Source organism: Fukomys damarensis, unplaced genomic scaffold (genome assembly GCF_012274545.1).
Source record: "Fukomys damarensis isolate Sample0158 unplaced genomic scaffold, DMR_v1.0_HiC HiC_scaffold_16, whole genome shotgun sequence".
Lineage (NCBI taxonomy): Eukaryota > Metazoa > Chordata > Mammalia > Rodentia > Bathyergidae > Fukomys > Fukomys damarensis.
The window spans coordinates 1,253,289-1,276,635 of record NW_022900928.1 but is presented as its reverse complement, the minus strand read 5'-3'; the positions used below and the strand labels follow the sequence as shown (position 1 = coordinate 1,276,635).

The following is a 23,347-nucleotide window of genomic DNA, read 5'->3' as shown; positions in this document are numbered from 1 at the left end:
ATTGATACTTATTTTCTATGGCTAATAAAGAGTTTTCCCAAATAAGCTCTTCAAGAAAAACTTCCAGGGCTAGGGGTATACCTCAGCAGCAAGCGCCTGCCTGGCAAGAGTGAGGTCCTCAGTTTAATCCCAAATCCCCCCGCAAAAAGTTCCATGTTTAGGCTTAGTTTATATTTAAACACTTTAATAAATTCAGAAATCTAAGAGGAACTATAATTTGTAATGAATATGAGTAGAAAATAACAAACATGAAAAAATGTGACGGCTTTGTCTAAAATAAAACCTGATGAAATGAAAGGTTTCATTCATTCAGGATAAAGTAGGTGACAATGAGCATACAGTAACTTGGTATATTCACTTAATGTCAGCCACACAGACCACTGGTAACAGCACAGCAGTTCAGTCAGTTTGCATGGCTGCTTAGAAAGGAGTGCCATCTGCTTAGTGCTGAGGGTTTAATCACTGACTAAACTGGCTAGCTTCACTCCATTCAAAGGAATAACAGCACATTGCATCCCCATTTTACAGAGATATTCTTGGTCTTGAACAGACCAGTGCAATTTTATTATAAATACTGGAAAAATAAAACTTACAGATGGTAAGTTATCAGCATTATGTTAACTTTAAAAGAACAGAATATTTTATAGCTGGAAAATAACTTTGACTGTTATAATTAACATTCCTACACTGAGTTTAAAATAGGTTAATTATGAATTATTAGTTCAGATTCAAGAATACTCTAGACAGAGACTGGTGAGAACCACCCACTGCCCAGCCATGCAGGTACCTCTGCAACACTCCCCAGCCCCCCCAGCCCCCTCTCTCGGGTCTCCTGGTTGTGCCAGTACCTGGATCCACAACTTCAGAGGCACAGGTGGTCATAAAGGCCATATTACTCAGCTCCACAAGACAGAAATGAAGTGAACACCAGCAATAAAGGCACATCAGACCTCTATAGTTGGTAAGTTGGTGGGATCACCACCTTCCATCAGAACTTGGACTATCTTCAGGGGAAGGGCAGCTGGAATCTGCAGTAGAACCTTGCAGAGTTCAATCCTGTAAGATGTCAGGAAGCCCAACTTGTGCCTTGCAACCTGAATTCAGCCTGAATCTCAGAGGTCTGCCATTGGCCAACTGAGACTAATAGCCTTAGTTCTGCACAGTGCCACCAACATTGTCTATTGTGACAGCAGACACATAGCCTGAAAGAGGCTCTTGAAGATTTTTTTCTTTTCCTCTTACTTTTAATTTTTATTTTTAAATTTTATTTTTCCCATTCTGTAAATTCTTCCTTTTTTCTTCTTTTTCCCACTAAGTCCATTGCTCCCCAACATGATTCTTCATCTCCTTTTTTGTTCCTGTTCCTGCCCTAATTTGGATTTCTTCTTTCTTTTCCTTTTCTTCTCTCTTTTTCCTTCACTCGACGGTCATTACTTTCAAAGTAAAGTGAGTACAATTTATAGCTTCCCTATTACTGTTAAATTGTTCTACTCTTGTCTTTGTTCTTCACTCTGTCTTTCCCTCTTGTCTTCAACAGATTCCTAGAGTTTGCATGATCATCCTGTGTCCTCTGCTTCAGTTGAAATCTTCTCCTATTCCTTTACCTATCTATTCCTCTCATCCCAACTCCTTCTAAGTCCCCATTCTGCAGGGTAAAGTTGCTATATTATATTGAAGACTTTATTCACTATAAATATAATTTGGGCTGGTCCTTGATTTTTATTTAATTCACATGGTTAAAGGTGATAGAATAATAACTACCACAAATGGTCAATTTCTAAGCTGTGCTTGATGCTACTGTGTTGTTGATTGTATCAACTGGGCTAAAAGGTTGTGATTGATTTAATGAGTTGTTCTTTCTGATATTATGAAATTAGAGTATCTCTTGAGTCATTAGAGACTTGCAACATAAAGAGGGGCTACAATCAGGAAGATTGAAGTACTAACCGAAGTACTAACCCAGGAATTAAACCAAGGACAGTCCAACAACAAAAATAAAAATGAGAAAACACTTAAGCAAGACACAAAGACAGACTTCCAGTTCACCAATGGCAAATTCTAGAGTAAATGAGGGTGAAAAGTCTCACAGTGAACCACCAGGACACCCTGAAATCATAGCACAGGAAATAAAAAAACAGATCAATCAGGGTCTAGAAAAATTCAAAACAGAAATAATTTCCCAGGTAACTACAGAGATGGTGAGTACAATGAAAGACATGATTAGGGACTCTAGGACAGAAACAAACAAACAAACAAACAAATAGATGAGCTCAGGACCCAGATAGAAGCATGAAGGCCCAGCAGAGGAAAGAAATGCAAACCATGAATGCCCAACATAGGGAAGAAATGGAATCCATGAAACAGATTCAAACAGATATCCAGGAGATTAAAAACTATTGAAAGATTTTGCAGCAGAATGAATGAATGTAAAGATAGAATTTCAGACAGAGAAGATAGGATTGCAGTCAGTGACTGTGAAAAGACAGGTCTCTTAAAATCAGTAAGATATCATGACAAATCGATCCAACAACTCCTAGATGATGCAAAGAAGAATAACATAAGACTGATAGAAATCCATGAAGTAGCAGGAGAAAATACAAATGACTTAAAAAAGCTGTTCACAGAATTAATGACAGAAAACTTCCCAAACAGAGGGGAAGAATTTTACATACAGAGAAGTGAGGCATATGGGACTCCAATTAGCCATGATCAAAAAAGAAATCTACACCTAGACATATAATAGTCAAGATCCCAGAAACCCAACAGAAGAACAAAATACTGCACGCAGTTAGAGAAAAGAAACAAATCACATGCAAAGGAAAGCCCATCAGAATCACAGCAGACTTTTCAACACAAACCCTCAGGTCAAGGAGAGCCTGGAGTGAGGTATTTCAAGTCCTAAAAGAAAACAGCCTCCAACCTAGACTGATGTATCCTGCAAAACTCTTTCAAAATGGATGGGGAAATAAGATACTTCCATGACAAAGAACACCTGAGAAACTTCATGAATACCAAACCAGCACTACAAGGAATTCTAAACAATATCCTAGAAAAACACAATGAAGGTCATAACACCATGAGGCCCAAAGAGCAAATCAATTAGGCAAGGCAAGAAACTAAAGGGAGAGGGGGAAAAATTAAAAAGAGTCAACAAAAGGACAATAATATGACCATAATAAGTCAGTACATATCAGTTATGACAATTAATGTCAATGGCCTGAATTCACCAATCAAGAGAAACATACTGGCAGAATGGATTAAGAAGCAAAATCCAACAATATGTTGTATATAAAAAACACACCTACTTCAAAAAGAAATTCACAGACTGAAAGTGAAAGGATGGAAAACAGTTCTCCATGAGACAAAAAAAAAGCAGGGGTAACTATCTTATTCGCCCAGAGAAAAGCAGAGGTAACTAGCTTATTCACAGACAAAGTAAATTTCAAACCAAAACTTATTAGGAGAGACAAAGAAGGCCACTACATCCTTCTAAAGGGATCCAAGAGGAAGAGATGACAATAATAAATATATAAGCACCAAATATTAATGTCCCTACTATATAAAACCATATTAAGGGACATGAAAAACCAAATATGCACCAATACAATTATAGTACCCCATTGTCACAAATACACAGATAATCTAGACAAAAGAATCAACAATGAAATACTTGAACTGAACCAAGCTTTTGAACAAATGGACTTAATGGACATCTACAGAGTGTTCCACCCCACAAAATCAGAATATACATTCTTTTTGGCTGCACATGGGTCATTCTGCAAGACAGATAACATACTAGCTCAAAGAACATGTTAAATAAATGCAAAGGAATTAAAGTTATCCCATGTATATTATCAGACCATAGTGCAATCAAGCTAGAGATGCATAGCATAAGAAACTATAAGAACTCCATAAATATGTGGAGATTGAACAATACTCTCCTGAACAATCAATGGGTCACAGAGGAAATTAAAGAAGAAATTAGTCAGTTTTTACAAATAAATGATTATGCCAATACAACATACAGGAATCTATGGGACGCAATGAAAGCAGTTCTACGTGGAAAATTCATAGCACTGAATGCCCACACTAGGAAAACAGAGAGAGCTCAAATAAACAACCTAATGATGAATCTTAGACTCCTAGAGAAAGAAGAACAAGAAAAACACAAAGCTCATACAAGAGAGGAAATTATAAAGATCAGAGCAGAAATCAATGCAATGGAAACTAAGAAAACGACACAAAAAATTAATGAATCAAAGAGTCGGTTTTCTGAAAGAATAAATAAAATTGATAAACCCTTAGCCAACCTTGCCAAAAAAAGGAAAGAAAAGGCTCAAAGCCATGCAATTAGAAATGAAAAAGGTGAAGTCACAACAGATCCAGCAGAACTCCAGAGGATCATCAATACCTACTTCAAGAACCTATACTCTAATAAAATGGAAAACACAGAAGAAATGGACAGATTTCTTAATACTTATGAATTATCAACGTTGAACAAAGAAGATTAAAAAATTCTAAGCACTGCAATTACAATCAGTGAAATTGAAAACATAACTAAAAGTTTACCAATGAAGAAAAGCCCAGGTCCTGATGGATTCACTGCTGAATTTTACAAGACATTTAGAGAAGAACTACTGCCACTACTCTTTAAACTTTTCAATGAAATTGAAAGGGAAGCAATACTTCCAAATTCATTCCTGGAAGCAAGTGTTACTTTGATTCCAAAACCAGGGAAAGACCCAACTGAAAAAGAGAACTACACGCCAATGTCCTTAATGAACTTAGATGAAAAAACCCTCTGTAAGATACTGGCAAACAGAATACAGAGGATCATCAAGAAGATCATACACCCTGACCAAGGTGGATTTATTCTAGCGATGCAAGGATGGTTCAACATATGTAAGTTAATAAATGTAGCACACTATATTAACAAGTCAAGGACAAAAATCATATGATCCTCTCAATAGATGCAGAAAAAGCATTTGACAAAATTCAACACCCATTCATGATAAAAACCCTGCAGAATTTGGAATAGATGGTCTTTATCTCAACTTGATAAAGGCTACCTATGAAAAACCAACAGCCAACATTATATTAAATGGCCAAAAACTGAAAACCTTCACATTCAAATCAGGAACAAGACAAGAATGCTCACTATTACCACTCCTCTTCAATACAGTTCTGGAAACATTAGCCACAGAAATTAGACAAGAAAAAGAAATTAAAGCAATAAAGATAGGAAAAGAAGAAGTTAAACTGTCATTATTTACTGACAATATGATACTCTACATTGAAGACCCAAAAAATTCCACTTCTAGACTTAATTGACAGTTTCAACAGAGTAGCTGGATACAAGTTCAACACTCAAAAATCAATAGCCTTCTTGTACAAAAATAACAGACTCACTGAGAGAGAAATTAGGGAAACAATTCCTTTCACAATAGCATCCAAAAAAATGAAGTACCTAGGAATCAGTCTAACGAACGAAGCAAAAGACCTCTATACTGAAAATTTCAGCACTCTGAAAAAAGAGATCAAAGAGGATATAAGAAAAGGGAAAGATATGCCCTGCTCCTGCATAGGAAGAATCAACATAGTGAAAAAGGCCATATTACCAAAACTGCTATACAGATCCAATGCAACCCCAACCTAAATTCCAAACAGGATATTTCACAGAACTAGAAAAAATAATCCAAAACTTAATTTAGAACCAGAAGAGACCTAGAATAGCAAAGCCATCCTAGGCAACAGAGACATGGCAGGGGGTATAACAATTCCTAATTTGAAAATATACTACAAAGCCACTGTGATAAAAACAGCATGGTATTGTCAAAGAAACAGACCTGAGGATCACTGGAATAGAATGGAAGATACAAAAACAACTCCAGATGTTCTCAGCTACTTCATCTTTGACAAAGGAGCCAACCATCCTAAGTGGAGGAAAGATAGCCTCTTAATAAACTCTGTTGGAAAAGCTGGATTTCAACCTGCCAAAGATTAAAACTAGACCCTTACCTTTCACCATGCACTAAAGTAAAATCCAAGTGGATTAAAGATCTAAATATTAAAACAGAAACTCTAAACTTGCTGGAAGATAACTTAGGCAGAACTCTTGAAGACACTGGCATAGGAAAAGACTTTATGAGAAAATCCTCAGTAGCCCAGAAACTAGAACAAAGAATTAACAACTGGGATCTCATATTTAAAAGCTTCTGCATTGCAAAAGAAGACACCAACAGAGCTAAGAGACAACCTACAATGGGGAAAAATATTTTACCAGCTGCCCCTCAGACAAAAGACTATTACCTAGAATATATAAAGAACTCAAAAAAATCACGCCCCCCAAATATAAAGACCCAATTCAAAAATGAGCATCTGAAATGAACAAACATTTTTGAAACAAGTAAAAGCAGCAAATAAATATATGAAAAAATGTTCCACATCACTGGTCATTCAAGAGATGCAGATGAAAACAACACTGAGATTCCACCTCACCCCAAAAAGAATGGCTGCTATCAAGAAATCAACCAATAACAAATGTTGGCAGGGTTGTGAGGAGAAAGGAACCCTTCTCTATTGTTGGTGGGAGTGCAGACTGGTGTAACCACTATGGAAATCAATATGGAGATACCTCAGAGAACTAGGATTAGAGGTTCTGTTTGACCCAGCTATCGCTCTTCTGGGTATCTTTCCAAAAGAATTAAAAGAATCACACCATAGTGATATATGTGCACCCATGTTTATAGCAGCACAGTCTGTAATAGCTAAAACTTGGAAACAGCCTAATTGCCCATCAGTTGGAGACTGCATAAAGAAGATGTGGTTATTCTATAAAATGGAGTACTTCTCAGCCATAAAGAATGAGAAACTAGAGTCATTCATAGGAAAATGGACGTGTATTGAGGCCATACTACTAAGTGAAATAAATAAGTCACATGTGTAAATACCAAATGGTTTCTCTGATGTGAAAAACTAAAAGTGTAAATAGGATCCAGATTGTACAACTGATAATGTGACATAAGAAGAAAAGGGCTAAAGAGGTAGCAAACAAAGTCTTTGTAAATAGGGGAGGAGGAGGAGGTAAAGGGAGGGCAGAGCTATGGGGAAAAAAATGAGAACTAAGACCTGTCATGTAAAGGTACAAGATCACAATGATAAATGTAACTGTACTGTATACTTAAAATGTACCAATAAACTCAATAAGATAAAAAAGAAAAATATCCCCAAAAAAGAATATTCTAGACAGCAGCTGTAGAAATAAGACAGCATAATAAATTATTATTCTAATCCATACACCAAGTGGTGTTAATTTACTGAACAGAATTCATAGGTTTTGCAATTCCCACTATAGATAAATATCCAAAAAACATGTGATGACATTAAAATGATTATGGATACTGAAAGATGGAAAAAAAATTCAGTTATTCAAGTAGTTCATATCCTCAAGATTTATGAAATTAACTTAAAGGTAAGATGTCTGCTAGAGGACCCTAGTTGAGGTTAAAATGTTTTGCAGTATTTAGTCAAATGCTATCAGAGTAATAAACAATCTTTTATGCTCAACTGATTCTATTTTTTAAAAAGACACCAACCAATGATACTGACTTTAATATAATATATATACCTTTTTCACATAAGTGTTTCTAAAATCTTGTTTTCAAATTTCTTTTTATGTAATAATTTAAGTTTTAATGAAACTGGCATTTATTTTTTGAAATTTTAGTTTTTTATACTAGGTTTTCTGAAAAAAAAGATACACTTGTGTGAAGCAAATAAATATTCAACCAACTTAGGAAGCAGATTATTAGATGGCTTGTTCCACGCTGGTCACCTGCTCAAAGTTCACCCCTACAACACAATGTCTTACTGAAGAGAGGCATATGGTAAAACTTACGTTCACTAACAGAGCTTTACAATTAGCCAAATGAATAAAGGGGATTGGTTTTCCAAAGTTGTTTTTCTTCTTCAAGGCTCAAAATACAATAAACTTCAATGTTTTTCTACATTCTTCAATAACTGAAAAATGTGAAGCTGTTGGGATCAGGATTCTAATAGAAGATACACTAAAATGTATCAATTACTATTTAATTAATTATTAAGAAATAACAGGGAGGTAGGGAGAAGGGTAGGAATGGAAAACTAGTAAAGGCTGACAAAAGTAAAACCTAACAATCTGTGGTAGCTTCCTCTTACATATGAATTAAAATCTTAAGAGCATAATAAATTAAAATCAAAGACCTCCATGAAACGATTTTCAACTGAAAATTATGCTTTTGATTTTTATAGCCTCTATAAGCTTTTAAATAGCCTGAACTTTTAGTACATTGTCTGTTTTCTAACTATCTTATTCAAAGCTGCTAGTGCAGCAAATAAACACTGCATGCTTTGATCTCATTAAACGACAACGCACAGTTCCTAGAGCTGTAAATAGCATGCTGTTGCTCCCGCACCTCCTGCTCTGGCAGGGGTGGTCTGCGTCACATCACTACCTCCTCAGGACCGATGCCGCGCTACTCACAGACAGCACGGGGCATTCCCCGCGACACCATCGCGGTGAACCCAGCACTCAGCACTGTAGTACTCAGAGTGTCTAACAAGTAAGTCTGAAAGGAATTCCACCTCGTCATAAACCAATGACTGTTCTGGACAAAATCACAGAACAATACAAAGGAAAAATGAATATTATCCTGGAGAAATTATTAGAAGTTTTAACTGCATAATAAATATAACCAATGTTACTAGATTCGATTAGCTTTGCAAAAAGAAAGCCAAAATTAAAAAGCTTTTCTTAAAAAGCCACATAAATACACAAAATATAAAATTAGTGTACCTAGAATACATAAAATATTAAAAAATGGCTCTTGGGCCCGGGATTTAGCCCAGCGGTTCGGTGGCCTGCCTCGCAAGCGCAAGGACCCGAGTTCAATCCCCAGTACCAAAAAAAAAAAAATTGGTTCTTAATATATTTTATATTGCTCTTGCTTGCCATTACTTAGACTTTGAAGTAAAAGCCAGCACACCTCTCCTGTGAAAACAATCTGGCCACACAGACACTGACACAGGCTTTCTGGAGGGACAGAGCGTGCCACTGCCTATCCCATCCATCAGTCCGGGCGGCCTGGCCAAGACAGCAAGGCCTGGGACAGAGGCAAGCTTTCCTTCAAGCACCCCATCCACTCATGCTTAGACACAGACATTCTTCACCACTCAATAAATCACCAACAGTCTGTCTCCATGGACCTGCATGAGCGCCATCTAATCTACAGGTCAGTGTCTTCAGCTTACATCAGAAGCAGAATAGCCTATCTTCTTACCATGAAACTTTTCTTTTTTTTTTTTGGTACTGGGGATCAAACTCAGGTCCTTGTGCTTGCGAGGCAGGTGGCAGAACCACTGAGCTAAATCCCCAACCCAAAACTTTTTTTATTTAATGAAAAAATAATAATTACAGATATTTATTTACAAGGTATACTCTTTTAGCAATAGTACAGTAACTAACTGAATAAAGGTATATGAATAATTTACTATAATTACAAATTTTATGGATATTATTTAATACTTAAATCACTGACAAAAATACTAAATATTGTATATTCTCTTTCATGTGGAAGCTAAAACAGTTGACTTTCATAGAAATGAATGTTGTAATGGTCACAAGAGGTTAGGAAGGGGAGGGAGGAAGAGAAATAGAGGCAGGCTAAATAGCAGGTATCAACATATATTATCTGGGAGGAATATATTCTAATGCTCTGCCACACAGTCAGTTGGCCATAGTTTACAATTTATTATATATTTTATAAAGGACTGCAAGAAAGAAAAGTTGCAACACAAAGAAATTATAAATGTTTAAGGAGATGCTAATTACCCCAATTTGATCATCACAAATTACTTATATCAAATATTACACTGCACCATATAAATGTCCCGTAATTATATGTAAAATTTTTAAAAATGGTTCAAACAAACATGTCTCACCAAAGAAGATATACATACAGCAAGTCAGCATGTGCAAAGACTCGTGATGTCACATGTATTCAGGGGGTTGGAGATGAAAATGCGGGGTGTGGCTCAGTGGCAGAGCATGTGCATAGCATGCACGAGGCCCAGGGTTTGCTCCCAGGATTGCACAAACTAACAAAACCACCTTACATATCAATCAGAGTCACCAAACTCCAAAGCACTGCGAACATGGAGCACTGGCGCAGGTGATACTGAGAATTTATGCAGGCTTGGGGACAGGGATCCAAGGGAACTCTGGGCTTCCCACTGACTTATGCTGTGAATGCACACTGCTAGAAAAAACACCTATTACATTAAATAAAGTAAATTCCAATAATGAAATTCTCTGTGTATGAAAATGTATAAATGCTTAGATTTGGGGCTTTTTTCCTTTTCAAATCAAAATCCTAGCTGGATGTGGTGGCTACAGGCCTATAATCCCAACCCTGTGGGAACTGAAGCAAGGAGAGCACAAGTTCCAGCCCAGCCAAGGCAATTAATTGTCTGCACAAGATCCTGTGGGGGGGGGGGATGATGGTAAGGTGAGGATTAGCTCAGTACAAAGGCAGTTAAATAAATAAATAAGGAAGCAAGCAGCCTCCTTTTGAATCAGGATGACAATATTGAACTAAATTAGATTAGTGATGCATCGGAACCCCATCATTCATATTTTTTATTCCTTGAGTTCAAAATGTACTGTGAGAAGATGGCTAGGTGAGTTTTGGCATGTACATTAGTCGCTTTCCTATCACTGGGACAAAATGCCCAACACCCACAACTTAAAGGAGAAACATTTACTTTTGCTCACAGTTTCTGAGTGTTCACTCCAGGTTGGCTGGCTTCAAGGCAGAAAAAGCATGGAGGAAGGGCCTGGTGCAGGAAAGGTTCTCAACCCATGTCAGCCAGGAAGCAGAGAGACAAAGGAAGAGACAGGAATAAGAACACATCCTTCCAGGGCCAGGGATTTAGCTCAGTGGCTCCACACCTGCCTCACAAGTGCAAGGTCCTGAGTTTTATCCCCTGTACAAAAAAAAAAATTTTTTAAAAAAAAAAAAAAAAAAAAAAAAAAAAAAACAGTCTTCTAGGCCATGCCCTTCCTCCTCCAACCATGTTCTACTCCTAACAGCTCTACCTGCTATGAACTTTTCAATGGACTGCTGATCAGCACAGTGTCTCCATGAGCCAATCTCCCTCCAAAAGCCTCACCTCTGAACATATGAGACTTCTGGGGGACATTTTACAACTAAACTATGACAGGATGAAATTTTACATTTTGAAATAGGGTTTTCCTTATCCTAAGCTGACTAGCCTAGACAGAAATTGAATTCATAACCTTGGCCTTAATAATGTTACAGCCCATTATTAGTCACTCTCCCTTTCCTGGGACAAAATGCCTGAGAGCTGTGACTTAGAGGTGGAGAGGTTTATTTTGTCTCATAGTTTCAGAGGGTTCAGCCCGTGGTTGTTGACACCAGTACAGAAGCAACATGGCAGAAGGGCGTGGAAGAGAAAAGCTACTTCACCCATGACAGCCAGGGGCAGAGAGAGAAGGGAGGAGCCAGGGACAAGAACTCACCCTTCCAGGCCACAATCCCAGTGAGCCACCTCTTCCACCCAGACCCCGGCTCCTAGCAGCCCATTCACCAGTGGATGGACCCACGGGTGAGTACAGCATCCCCATGATGCAGAAACCCTCGAAAAATCCAACTCTGAACACATGAGGCTTTTGTGGCACATTTACGTCTAAACCAGAACACAGACTAACCAAGCATATAGTCAGAATCCCTCCAGGAAACAGATGGCATTCATGAATTAGTATGCTTTGATGATGATCTGCAAAGGAGTGGACAGGATACAAAGGAACATAAGGGTGGTACAAGTTGCAGGGTCTAGCAGAATGGAGCTGTCACAATTCCTAGGCCCAAAAGGACAAGAAGAAGGTTCCTGGAACCCAATAAAGAGAACATTATAAAACACAGGCCAGCTCCAGCCTGCCTCAAGCCAACTGGTGAGGACTGGTTAGCTACTCCCTCACCCCACCCTCACCAGTGGAAGGTGGAAGGTGGAGGTCTAGGACAGCTGTGAAGAGATCCCTTCTCACTCCAGCCTGTCTCAAGCCAACCAGCCTCCTGATTGTGCCAGTTCTCAGATCCATCTGCAGAGCCACGGGTGGTCATGAAGGTCATTTTTCTGAGCTCCAGAAGATAGAAGAGAAGTGAACAACTCCAACAAAGGCACATCAGATCTCAATAGTTGGTAAGTTGAAGAGAGTACCACCTTCCATCAGAACTTTAAATATCTTCAGAGAAAGGGCTGAGGGAACCTGTAGTAGAACCTTGCAGAGTTCAACCCTGCAGGAGGTCAGGGAGTTCAATTTGGGCCATGCAGCCCAAATTCAGCCTGAATCTCAGGGGTCAGCCACTGGCTAGCTGAGACTAAAGGACTTAGTTCTGCACATGGCTGTGCACACTGTCCATTATGACAGAGGAGATACAGTCTGAAAGAGGCCCTTCAAATTCTTTTTCTTGTTTCTTTTCCTCATTCCACTCTGCAAATTGTCTCTTTTTTCTATCTTTGTATTCCAACTCAGTCTCTTGCTCCCCCATATAATTCTTCATCTCCCTTTCTGATCCTTTTCCTACCCTGAGATTTCTTCTTTTATCATTTTTTACACTTTCTTTATATTCTTTTCTTCTCATTTTCCTTCACTCAAGGGTCAATAGTTTCAAAGAAAAGTGAGCCGCTATTACTTTTTAAGTTGTTATATTCTTATACTTATTCTTGCACTCTGTCTTATCCTCTTGTCTTCAACAGTTTCCTAAAGTTTGTGTGGTCATCCTGTGTCCTCTGGCTTCACTAGACCCTTTCTCCAATTATTTTACCTATCTACTCCTCTTGTCCTAACTCTGTCTAAACCCCCATGCTAAAGGATAAAGATGCTATACTGAAGAGTTTATTCACTGTAAATATATATATATTGGGCTTCTCCTAGATTTTTATTTAATTCACATGGTTTAAAGGTGACAGATTAATGACTACCACAAATGGTCAATTTCTAAGCTGTGCTTGATGCTACTGTGTTGTTGATTGCTACAGGGTTGTGATTGATTTAATGAGTTGTTCTTTCTGATATTATGAAATTAGAGTATTTCTTGAGTCGTTAGAGACTCACAACATAAAGAGAAGCTATAATCAGGAAGATTGAAGTACTAACCCAGGAATTAAACCAAGGACAACCCAACAACAAAAATAAAAATGAGAAAACACTTAAGCAAGACACAAAGACAGACTTCCAGTTCACCAATGGCAAATTCTAGAGTAAATGAGGGTGAAAAGTCTCACAGTGAACCACCAGGACACCCTGAAATCATAGCACAGGAAATAAAAAAACAGATCAATCAGGTTCTAGAAAAATTCAAAACAAATAATTTCCCAGATAACCACAGAGATGGTGAGTATACTGAAAGACATGATTAGGGACCCTAGGACAGAAACAAAGAAACAAACAAACAAATAGATGAGCTCAGGACCCAGATAGAAGCCATGAAGGCCCAGCAGAGGAAAGAAATGCAAACCATGAATGCCCAACATAGAAAAGAAATGGAATCCATGAAACAGATTCAAACAGATATCGAGGAGATGAAAAACTATTGAAAGATTTTGCAGCAGAATGAATGAATGTAAAGATAGAATTTCAGACATAGAAGATAGGATTGCAGTCAGTGACTGTGAAAAGACACGTCTCTTAAAATCAGTAAGATATCATGACAAATCAATCCAACAACTCCTAGATTATGCAAAGAAGACTATCATAAGATGGAGCTTTGAGGAGAGTAAAGGGAGGAAATGAGAGGCCATTATAGAAAGAATGAGGCCTTACCTATTTCTTTTCCTCTCCTTTTTTATCAGTTTGGGTAGTTTCAGTTGCAAACAACAGAAAACTGAATTAGCCTTGACCAAACTGGCTTAAGTATGAATGGGGACTACTGGCTCACGACTGAAAAGCCCAGCAATTAGAGAAGATGCAGAGTTCATTGATACAGGGACTTCATAACAGTGTTACAAATGAAGAGGCATCTTTATGTCACTTCCACTTTGACAGGAAGTGGGTCATCTTTGGCTTCTCGTGGTTGTGGGGGACTGTAAGCCATAGAGGGGATTGTATTTTTCCTGGCTGATAGCCAGTAGTTCAAGTCATTTATCTGCTCCTGAATCAATTTCTGGCAAAAGTTAAGAAGTACACTTATGGCTTCTTCCAATTTAGAGCTCAGTTCTAAAGCTGGAGACATCAAAACAAAAATTCAGATAAGGTTAGGAAGGAGATGAGGCTACTGGTGTTAAGTAAGCCACCAATAAATGTTCACTCATGATGCTCTCGCCATACCAGACCTAGTTCTTCAGTCTTAAATTCTTCCCTGCCTCGAGGCTTTTGTCTGTGCTCTTGTCTATGCCAGAAACATTCCTTATTCTGCACCCTTTATCCCCAATCCAACAAAGCTGCCTGTTGTATCATCATGTCCTAACTTCTCCAGATCATCTGTATCTGTATATTTGTATAAAATCTGCATATTTATCCAGGTTATCTATATGTTTATGTCTAATGCCCCCATTAGACTATAACCTTTATAAAACTAGGAATGTGCTTTGTTTCCTTCATAGCTGTGTCGTCAGTGCCACACAGTACTGGCACATGGAAGTCAGCAATAAACACTGACTGACTGACTGACTGACTGAATGAAGAGTGCTAATGCAGCTAACATGTGGTGCGTGCACGCTGGTTATCTGTGCTACCATAGAAGTGCAAGCCGTTGATCACAAGTCAAAGAACTTGCTGCAGCAAATTCATTCATTACATTACTAGAATCATAACTCAAAGTTTATGATTCTATATTTTTCCTACCAAAAAACTCTACCCACTGTTTTCTAGTAGTATTGTATAAGACTTTTAAGCTATAATTTTTACTTAATAGTATAAAACTTTATCAATCATACCTTCTTTAAACTGCTTATTTCAGATTCTTGTTTTGTATTTAAAGCTGAAAGTCTTTTGTTTAATTGTATTGCTTCTTGTACTGTAATATGAAAGACATTTAGGAAAACATACTTGTGGTATATTTCAAAGAAAATATCACTAACTTGGACAGAGAAAATACTACCAATACAATGTATACAATTAAATGGTCACTTTACTATTATTCATATTTGATAAGTTCAATTTATTCATAATAAATAAGTCCATTTCAATAATCTCTAATGAATATGTAAATTTAAACAAGATAATACCTACCATTTTGTTCTAACTTTACATGATTCTCTTTTACCAATCCAAATTGATTTGTTATTGTAGCATAGTATTTTTCAATTTCATTCAGTTGCTTATGATAATCTTCTTTAGCCAGAAGATGGAACTGGACCTTTTGTTCCTATTTTAAAGAATAAATTTTAGACCTGAGTTTGATCCCTGGTACCAAAAAAATAAATAAATAAATAAATAAAGAATAAATTTTAAAGTTATCCCTATAATATAAACATATGCAACACGTATATAGTAGTAAACTACTCTTCAATAATATGCCAAATATAAATTTCATGAAGAAATACTCTAGAACTACACCATTGGGAAGAAAATGTTAGGAGATATTACTAAATCTATGTAAAATAAAGTACACTATTTGCCTGTAACAAAATAGTCACCTCATGTAATGCTTCCATTGTTTACAATTTTTTTCAAAATCAAGTGACTGTTTTATTTATATATAAAAAGCTAATCAATCTAGCAAATAAAGTGGGGGAGATTAAAGCAACAATCTTGGTACTTAGAAATTTTTTTCTTTGTCTAACAAATCATCTGGATAATCAGGACCTAACTAAATCATTATTTTTATTCTTTGTTCTTTCAGTTTGCAAGCATAAATTTGATGCATATTATCAAAATTCAAGTAATTTTTCTGAGATTAGTTTTAAAAATATAGCACCTTTATACAAAATAGAAGACATGGACAATATTTCTTTGACAGGAAGGCAATACAGTGCAGTAGAAAAATCCCTTAAACTAGAGACATAATTGGTAAAAATTGGACCCTACTTATAAGGGTCTCCACTGCTTTCAGCTAACAGAGCTACTTTTACCATACTTAAGAACAGACTTGAACTTCTGAAAGTTGCCTAGTATGTGCAAAGCCCCAGGTTCAGCTGCCAGTACCACCCAAAAAAAATGTTAATAGAATCAATAATACTTTTTAAAGGCTTTTTTTAAACCTTGAATTAGCAAAATCATTAATTGGCTTTACAACTTCTTTTTTTTTTAACTGCTTCAGCTTCCACATAAAACAGCAGAAAAACAAACAACAACAACAAAACAGTATAGGCCCATCAACTGGCATTCAATACCTGTCTTCTGAGTGAGTTATTGTTGTCCTACTGAGTTCAGCAGTGGGTGTTTGTAGAAGTCATCTAACCAGTGTCCATTTCCTTTACCTAATACTACCAGTGCCATAATTTATTTTACTGAAACTGTTCTTCATTAGTTTCATAGGACTAAAATTGACAAGTTTCATTCTCCCCAAGAGAAGTGAACAGCATATTACCCAGGACAAACCAAATGATCTACCTTTCTGTGATTTCAATCTTGAGCAAACAGTTTACAAAACTGAAGGTCAGCGTGTTTGGCTTTCTAAATCCTGCCTTGCAAACTCCAAGTTACTCTGATCCCTATTCATCCCAAACACGTTCACCACTCTGGTTGATTGGGTGCCACCTCTGGATTTCTGTTTGTGTAAGTTAACCAGAGTCATTTTTTACTATGTAAAAGCAGAGAACAGGTAGGATGGCACAGTAGTCAGAAGTTACTCTGCATGCACTTAAATCCTGTCTTTGTGACTGAGCTAACATGATCTGATAAGATAGATAACTCTATCTTAAAGTGGAGATTATCACAGCATCTCTCCTTACAGGATTGCTGAAAAGATAAACTGAAGTTATATAAAGCACTAAGAACAGATCCTACTACATAATAATTATAATATGATTTATTATTATTCTTCAACTGATAAAAGTATTTTTAATAGTTTTAAGTAACTTATAGAATAAGAAGAGATTTCTCATATTAATCAAGAACACACAATTTAAGCTGTACCTAACTATATTATCTTGACAAGTCTGATGGTAGCCTTAACTTTTTCAAAATTATTTTTAATGACTTTAACAAAAGTTATAATAATATAGCCAGTAATGATTACAACAGGTCAGTTCAAAGTTTCTCACACCTTTCTGTGGGCTTCTCAATGTCATTACTTGGGCATTTGAATTAGTTGTTGACAAATATACTTAACCCCCAGAAATCTTATACCAACTGAGGTAATTACTAATGTCAACAGCTAAACAATGAAAAAAATAATAAGGCTTATTTATTTCCTCTAAAATATCATTTAACTCCTGATTGAGAGAATTATAATAACTCTCAGAATATGTGTAAAAACCCAGTAGGATTTCACTGAGAATGGGTTATATCACATTTTTTAATTCAAATAATTTTTCAGTCCAAATATGTACATAGCTTTTAAGAGAAAACTCTCCACTATATATTAATACATGGACCCAACAACAGACTTAACTTTTCAGCTAAAAAGTAGTAGGCAGTCAATTCTTGAAAAGGTTCACAATTCTGTTAACAACAATAAGAACTACAGAAAGGCCAAAGAGATTTCATAGGTGTTTCCTATTTCTAGAGCTGTGTACACATTAACTTGTGATATACCCTATTCCAACATCCTTTGCTGAACCCAAAGTTGAATTCAATAAAAATGTAATTTCATTTGTTTCCATGACATAATTCTGTTTTTCAGACACATCAGCCTACTCAGTGAACACAATAAATACTAACGACTTCCAGATCACATGGGCACTGACAGCTCCCTCAGCCCACACACACCCATCTGAACTCAGCTGGCTGCCGTGACAGCTCTGATGATGTATGAAGAAATCTGTTGTCAAGTCCGCCACTAACTGCAGGATTATCATAAATAGTTTTAAATTCTTTGAGAAGCAACAACAAAATGAAATTGATAATAACTCTCTGAGAGAATGGAGAACATTTTAAAGAATAACAAAGTAAGGGTATAACTATTATTAAAACCTTCATATTGTACACTGTATCACAATAGGAAATAAAGCTTGTTTTATTAAGGTGACTAATAATTAAGTACATAGTGTACACTAAGTACATTTTTGTGTTTCTAACCTGTGATTGATTTAAATTATTTTTTCTTTTACACAACTGTACCACTAAATACAAGACTCAGTCCACAAGAAAATAATGTCCTGGTGCACTACTTTCTAAACAGATGTGTACCTCATTTTAAATCAATCTAATGTATACAAATGATTAAAAAGAGAAATGTATAAGTAGTCTTAAACTTTAGACATTTAAAGTGGGGCTCATTTAAAAATATTTATACAGTATCTTTTAGAAATACATTTACTGGGGCTGGGGGGTTAGCTCAGTAGTCCCACTGCCTGCCTTGCTAGCACAAGGACCTGCACAAGGACCTAAGTTCAATCCCCAGTACCAAAAAAAAAATTATTAATAAGAGGTATAGCTACATATCATCCTTTTCTCTATTTACTTAATGAGATTAATTTGAAAACTTGTGAAGGCAAAATTGATTTCTCTAAGACAGTTATGAATAAATTTAGAGGAAAAGTTAAAAATCCAAAGATAAACTTTATATATTCTTAATTTCTATATATTTTTATATATTTCTTAATTTTGCAACTCACCTTTAATTTCTTTAATATGACCCCAAACTAAATCAATGGAGTTACAAAATTCAATCTTTAAAAACCAATGGTATCTTTTGAAAGACAACTTTACTTTGTTAGCCATGAATTTAAGACACATACCACTTGGAAAATCTTTACACTGCTAATGTATGTGTACATACATATATAACATTTATAAACAGGAAGTTGTTTCTAGACAAGTCTTCAGTTTAAGAACAGTCTACTCTGAAAGAGAACGCATGGTTATTCACTGCCATGACAAAATCTTCAATATTGAAACTGCTTTTATTTAATAAGAAAAAGAAATCTTACAAGTTTTCTCTTCAAAGGAAAGTGATGTATAAAAAGAGAAATAAAGTATGACTGAAACATGACTTGAGTTTTTACTTCATATGCAGTATTAATATACACAGCTGTATGACAGTCACCTATACCTTTCATCACACAACATACCATCTACATAGTAACCCCCAAACATAACAGGAAAGGTTTTTCTCCATGACCAAATCACAACAATGGCTAATTTAATGTTACATAAGTTTCTCTTTAACATATTTTGTTACATTCTTGTTATTGGTAATGACTGATGTTTTTTGAAAAGAGGTTTCAGTAGTTTTAGAGAAAGATAAAACTTTTGATTTGTGATGTATTAAGTTATCAACATCACCTCTACAAGAAAGTGAGTTTATTGAATTCCCAAAAGACAGAAATTTACTAGTGCTTACCTATAAGGGATCATGAACTTCAATTAAGTTTCTTATTTATTTTTTTATTTCTTATCTATTTTTTAAAACATTTCTTTTAAGACACTAAATGTTACTACTCCTCAAACTCTTGCCTTGACACTAGTTGTCTATCTTGGTCCTGTTTTGCTCATGGAGCCAAATAATATAAAATAATGACATACTGCTCTAAAAAAAGATTAACTTTGAATAAAGAAAAGACAATGGTTCATGCCTGTTATCCCAGCACTTAGGAGGCTGAGGCAGGAGGATCACTGAGAGTTTGAGACCAGCCTGGGCTACATAGTGAGTTCCAGGTCAGTCTCAGCTACATAGTGAGATCCTGTCTCAAAAAAACCGAAAAAAAAAAAAAAGAAAGAAAAAGGCAACATAAATTATATAAGAATGATATAAGAAAAATTATCTAAGAATTATTATATAAGATAGAGATACATCAGAATGTTTAGAAAAATATTATTTTTACGTTTTAAATTTAAAAATAAAATCTCAGAATGGGCATAAGATATTAAATGTATGGATCAATATATAAAATTACTTTAATTAAAAGTGATATAATGCTTTGAACTGTCAGAAAAAAAACATTATGACTCTACTCAAATATTATTTTAGTAGGCTAATAGGTTATAATTCACAACCACAAAAAGCTTGGGAAGCAACCAAAACTAGGTAGGTATACTAGATGTTTCTTTGTTTTGCAAAGATTATAAGCATATGTTTAATAAAATTTTAAACTGGAATAAAACACGTTTTATGTTGCCTTTGATCCTTAACTTGTAGCCTTATCTCCCAGGTCAAAGGACATATTATTCAATTTCACTATATTTTGTGTAAAATCACTGTAGCGTTGAAGATGACTTTCAGAACAAATGTCATAGTACTTAAAGCCAAACTGGAGTCTAGTTTTTCAGCTTCTTAATTAAAATCACAGTTTAAAATAGTCTGACAATATTATTTTATTCTTTCCAGTTGAACAGCAACCGAATTTCACATCTTTTAGTCAATCAAGCTTAACAATCTCTCTATGAGCTCTTTTATATTCTAAAACATCAAAACAATTTTAAGAAGCAAAATACTAATTTATGTTTTTATATTTAATGTCATTAGAAGTCAGAAGCCAGACTCAAAAATTAATTTTACTAGCTCTACAGTCTGCTCCAAAGAATAAAGGTTGAAATAGCATTAACCCATACAAGAAGCTTTCTAAAAATTTAAGTAGATATAGTAGAATTCTCTTCAATCAAAACTATACACAAAGGTCCTCAGGAATCAAATAGAACTAGAAAGGAAGAATATCACAGCAAATATTCCATATAATTTTATGCTGTAAAAACAAAAATATTTATTTTTATATACATGGAAAGAGAAATTCACAATACTTATTGAACAATAATAAGCACTACATCTACAGTGTAGAACATAAAAGATGAATACCACATCCCAAATGATACTTAATCTATTTCAATTTTGAACATCTGTTTTGTTGTTGTTGTTGTTTGGTACCAGGGATCGAACTCAGGACCTTGTGTTTGTGAGGCAGGCAGCGGAACCACTGAGCTAAATCCCCAGCCCTAATATATTTCAATTTTTTATAATAAATAACTACATGTTTGTATGAATATCTAGAAAATATGAAAATAAAGGCTTCACATTTTATTTTATAACATAAAAGCACTGCAAATAAATTCGTGAAAGAATTAATTTAAGCTGTACTGAACTGAAATTACAATTCCAGCCTTTAAAGGTGATGGCAATATCCATTTTCAACTATTACTGTTGTTTTTAAACTATAGCTATCACATTTATATTCACAAAAGCACTGTGCATCTTATGTACTAATCCAGGTGGGAGAAATATGTGCTGTGCTATTTCCTTACCATTTCACTTACTTTCTTCTGTAAAGAGTATTTAGAAACCTTGAAAAAATAAAGAGGAAAAGCTCATTAAAAGTGTTTATTACCAGTTCCTTCTTCTCACCATAAAATTGCATGCTATAAAATGTGGCATTAGATACAAAATTTTACTCACAATAGCACTCTTCCTTATAGTAACAATACACTACCCTAAACACACACACACACACACACACACACACACACACACACACGCATTCCCCTAGGTTCTTGGGTTACAGCAGTGAGCTAAGCAGCTTTCTTCCTAGCAAGATTGATACAGACAGACAGTAAACATGAGTGACGCATACAATATGTTACAGTTGGACAGCTACTAAGACAAACACAAAGAATAGAGAAAGACCAGTCCAGGAGAGTTCACTGAAGAAATCCTGAAAGAACAGTTGAGCATAAAAGTCATCATAAACAAGTAAATCATCTCCAAACCCCCGGGTGTCATTAACACTCAGTACTTCCAGATCTTTTTAGTGGCTTTTAAATGCATTTATACTTTAAAAGATAGATGGGAATAATGATAACAGATGTACTATTTTATAACTTCTTTTTATCAAACATGTAATAAACACATTTCTGTGATCAGTTAGCATACAACATAACTTTTTAACAGTTACAAAGTACTCCACTGTTTCATTTGATCATAGTTTACCTTAGCACTCTCTGGTTTATAGGTTTACCCGGTTTTCAATATTTTATGTTGTGAATTATTCTAAAATAAAATGCTTGTACCTAGAATTTTGTAGTTGTTCATTTTATCAGGATAAATCCCAAGAAGTAGCATCTCTAACATCTGTTTACTTTGTAGGCTTTTAAAAGTTGTTACACAGTCTTCCAGAGTGGCTGAGTTAAACTCCAACCAGCTGTTTATGAATGCTCATTTTTTTAAACCATACATATATTTGTTAATTTGGGGAGCACAGGGTCTCACTGTAGTTCAAGCTGGCCTTGAACTCATGGCACTCCTCCTGCCTCAGTCTTCCAAGTGCTGGGATTACAAGTGTGCACCACCACACCTGGGTTAAATTTTACACAAAAATAAAATAATCTTCACATTTCCTAAGAAACAAAATCTTTAACTTACTGCCATGAACAAGTCAATGTTTTTAGTTCATCTTGATGGGTTGGGTAATGTATGATTCCTTCCTTCAACAAATATTGACTGCTCAGTGTAGGAAAAATATTGATATAGATAGTCAGGGTATAACACTGGCTTAGATTTTCAGGAAGACAAACCATGAGCAATAGAAATAAATTAAATAAATGTTATATTTAATACTGATGAGTTCTAAAGAAAAATAATAAATGACAGAAGGGGGTTTCAGAGGATGCCCAGGAAAGACCTTTCTGAGACAGCACCTTGACTATTTCAGCCTGAGACCAGACTTGACTGTTTCAGCCGGTACAAAGCCCTACAGGGATAACACTGCAGTGTTCAAGGATAGCAGGGAAGTCTACATGGCTGGAAAGGAGTAAGCAGGAGAACAACAGCCAAAGATGAGTTCAGAGATGGGTAAGAGAAGTGGGGGACCCAAATCAGTATAGATCCTGTGATGCATGCAAGGTGTTGGTCAGCTTTCTGCAGCCATAACCGAAAACCTGAGAAGAACAACTTAGAGGAGGAAAGATCTATTTTGGCTGATGGTCTAAGAAGTTTCAAACCACCTATGGTAAGGCAGAAAAATGGTGGAAGGGTGTGAAGAGAAGCACTGGAAGACAGAAGGGAAAGGGCTGTAGACCAGATGTAGTCCCTGAGGCCACACCCATGACCTGCTCCTTTCAAGGAGGCACAACTTACTAATTTTCCACCACTTCCCAGTAATGCTAGCAGATCATGGTCTCATCGAGGGATTAACCCACTTGATGAATTTAGAGCCCTTGTCACACAGTCACCCTGTGAAAACCTCACTTTGACAT

The 23,347-nt window shown here is 35.9% G+C and overlaps 1 protein-coding gene across 1 annotated transcript in view; it reads right to left on the bottom strand.

The window, feature by feature from the left end:
* Ccdc73 (coiled-coil domain containing 73) overlaps positions 1-23,347 on the bottom strand; it is a 121,330-nt gene that overhangs the window by 35,376 nt on the left and 62,607 nt on the right. The window contains exons 7-9 of the mRNA XM_010640401.3: positions 21,401-21,439; positions 15,290-15,425; positions 14,995-15,074 (exon numbers count right to left, since the gene is read on the bottom strand). Of these exons, the coding sequence (XP_010638703.1) occupies positions 14,995-15,074; positions 15,290-15,425; positions 21,401-21,439 (255 nt within the window). The remainder of the gene's footprint in view (positions 1-14,994; positions 15,075-15,289; positions 15,426-21,400; positions 21,440-23,347) is intronic.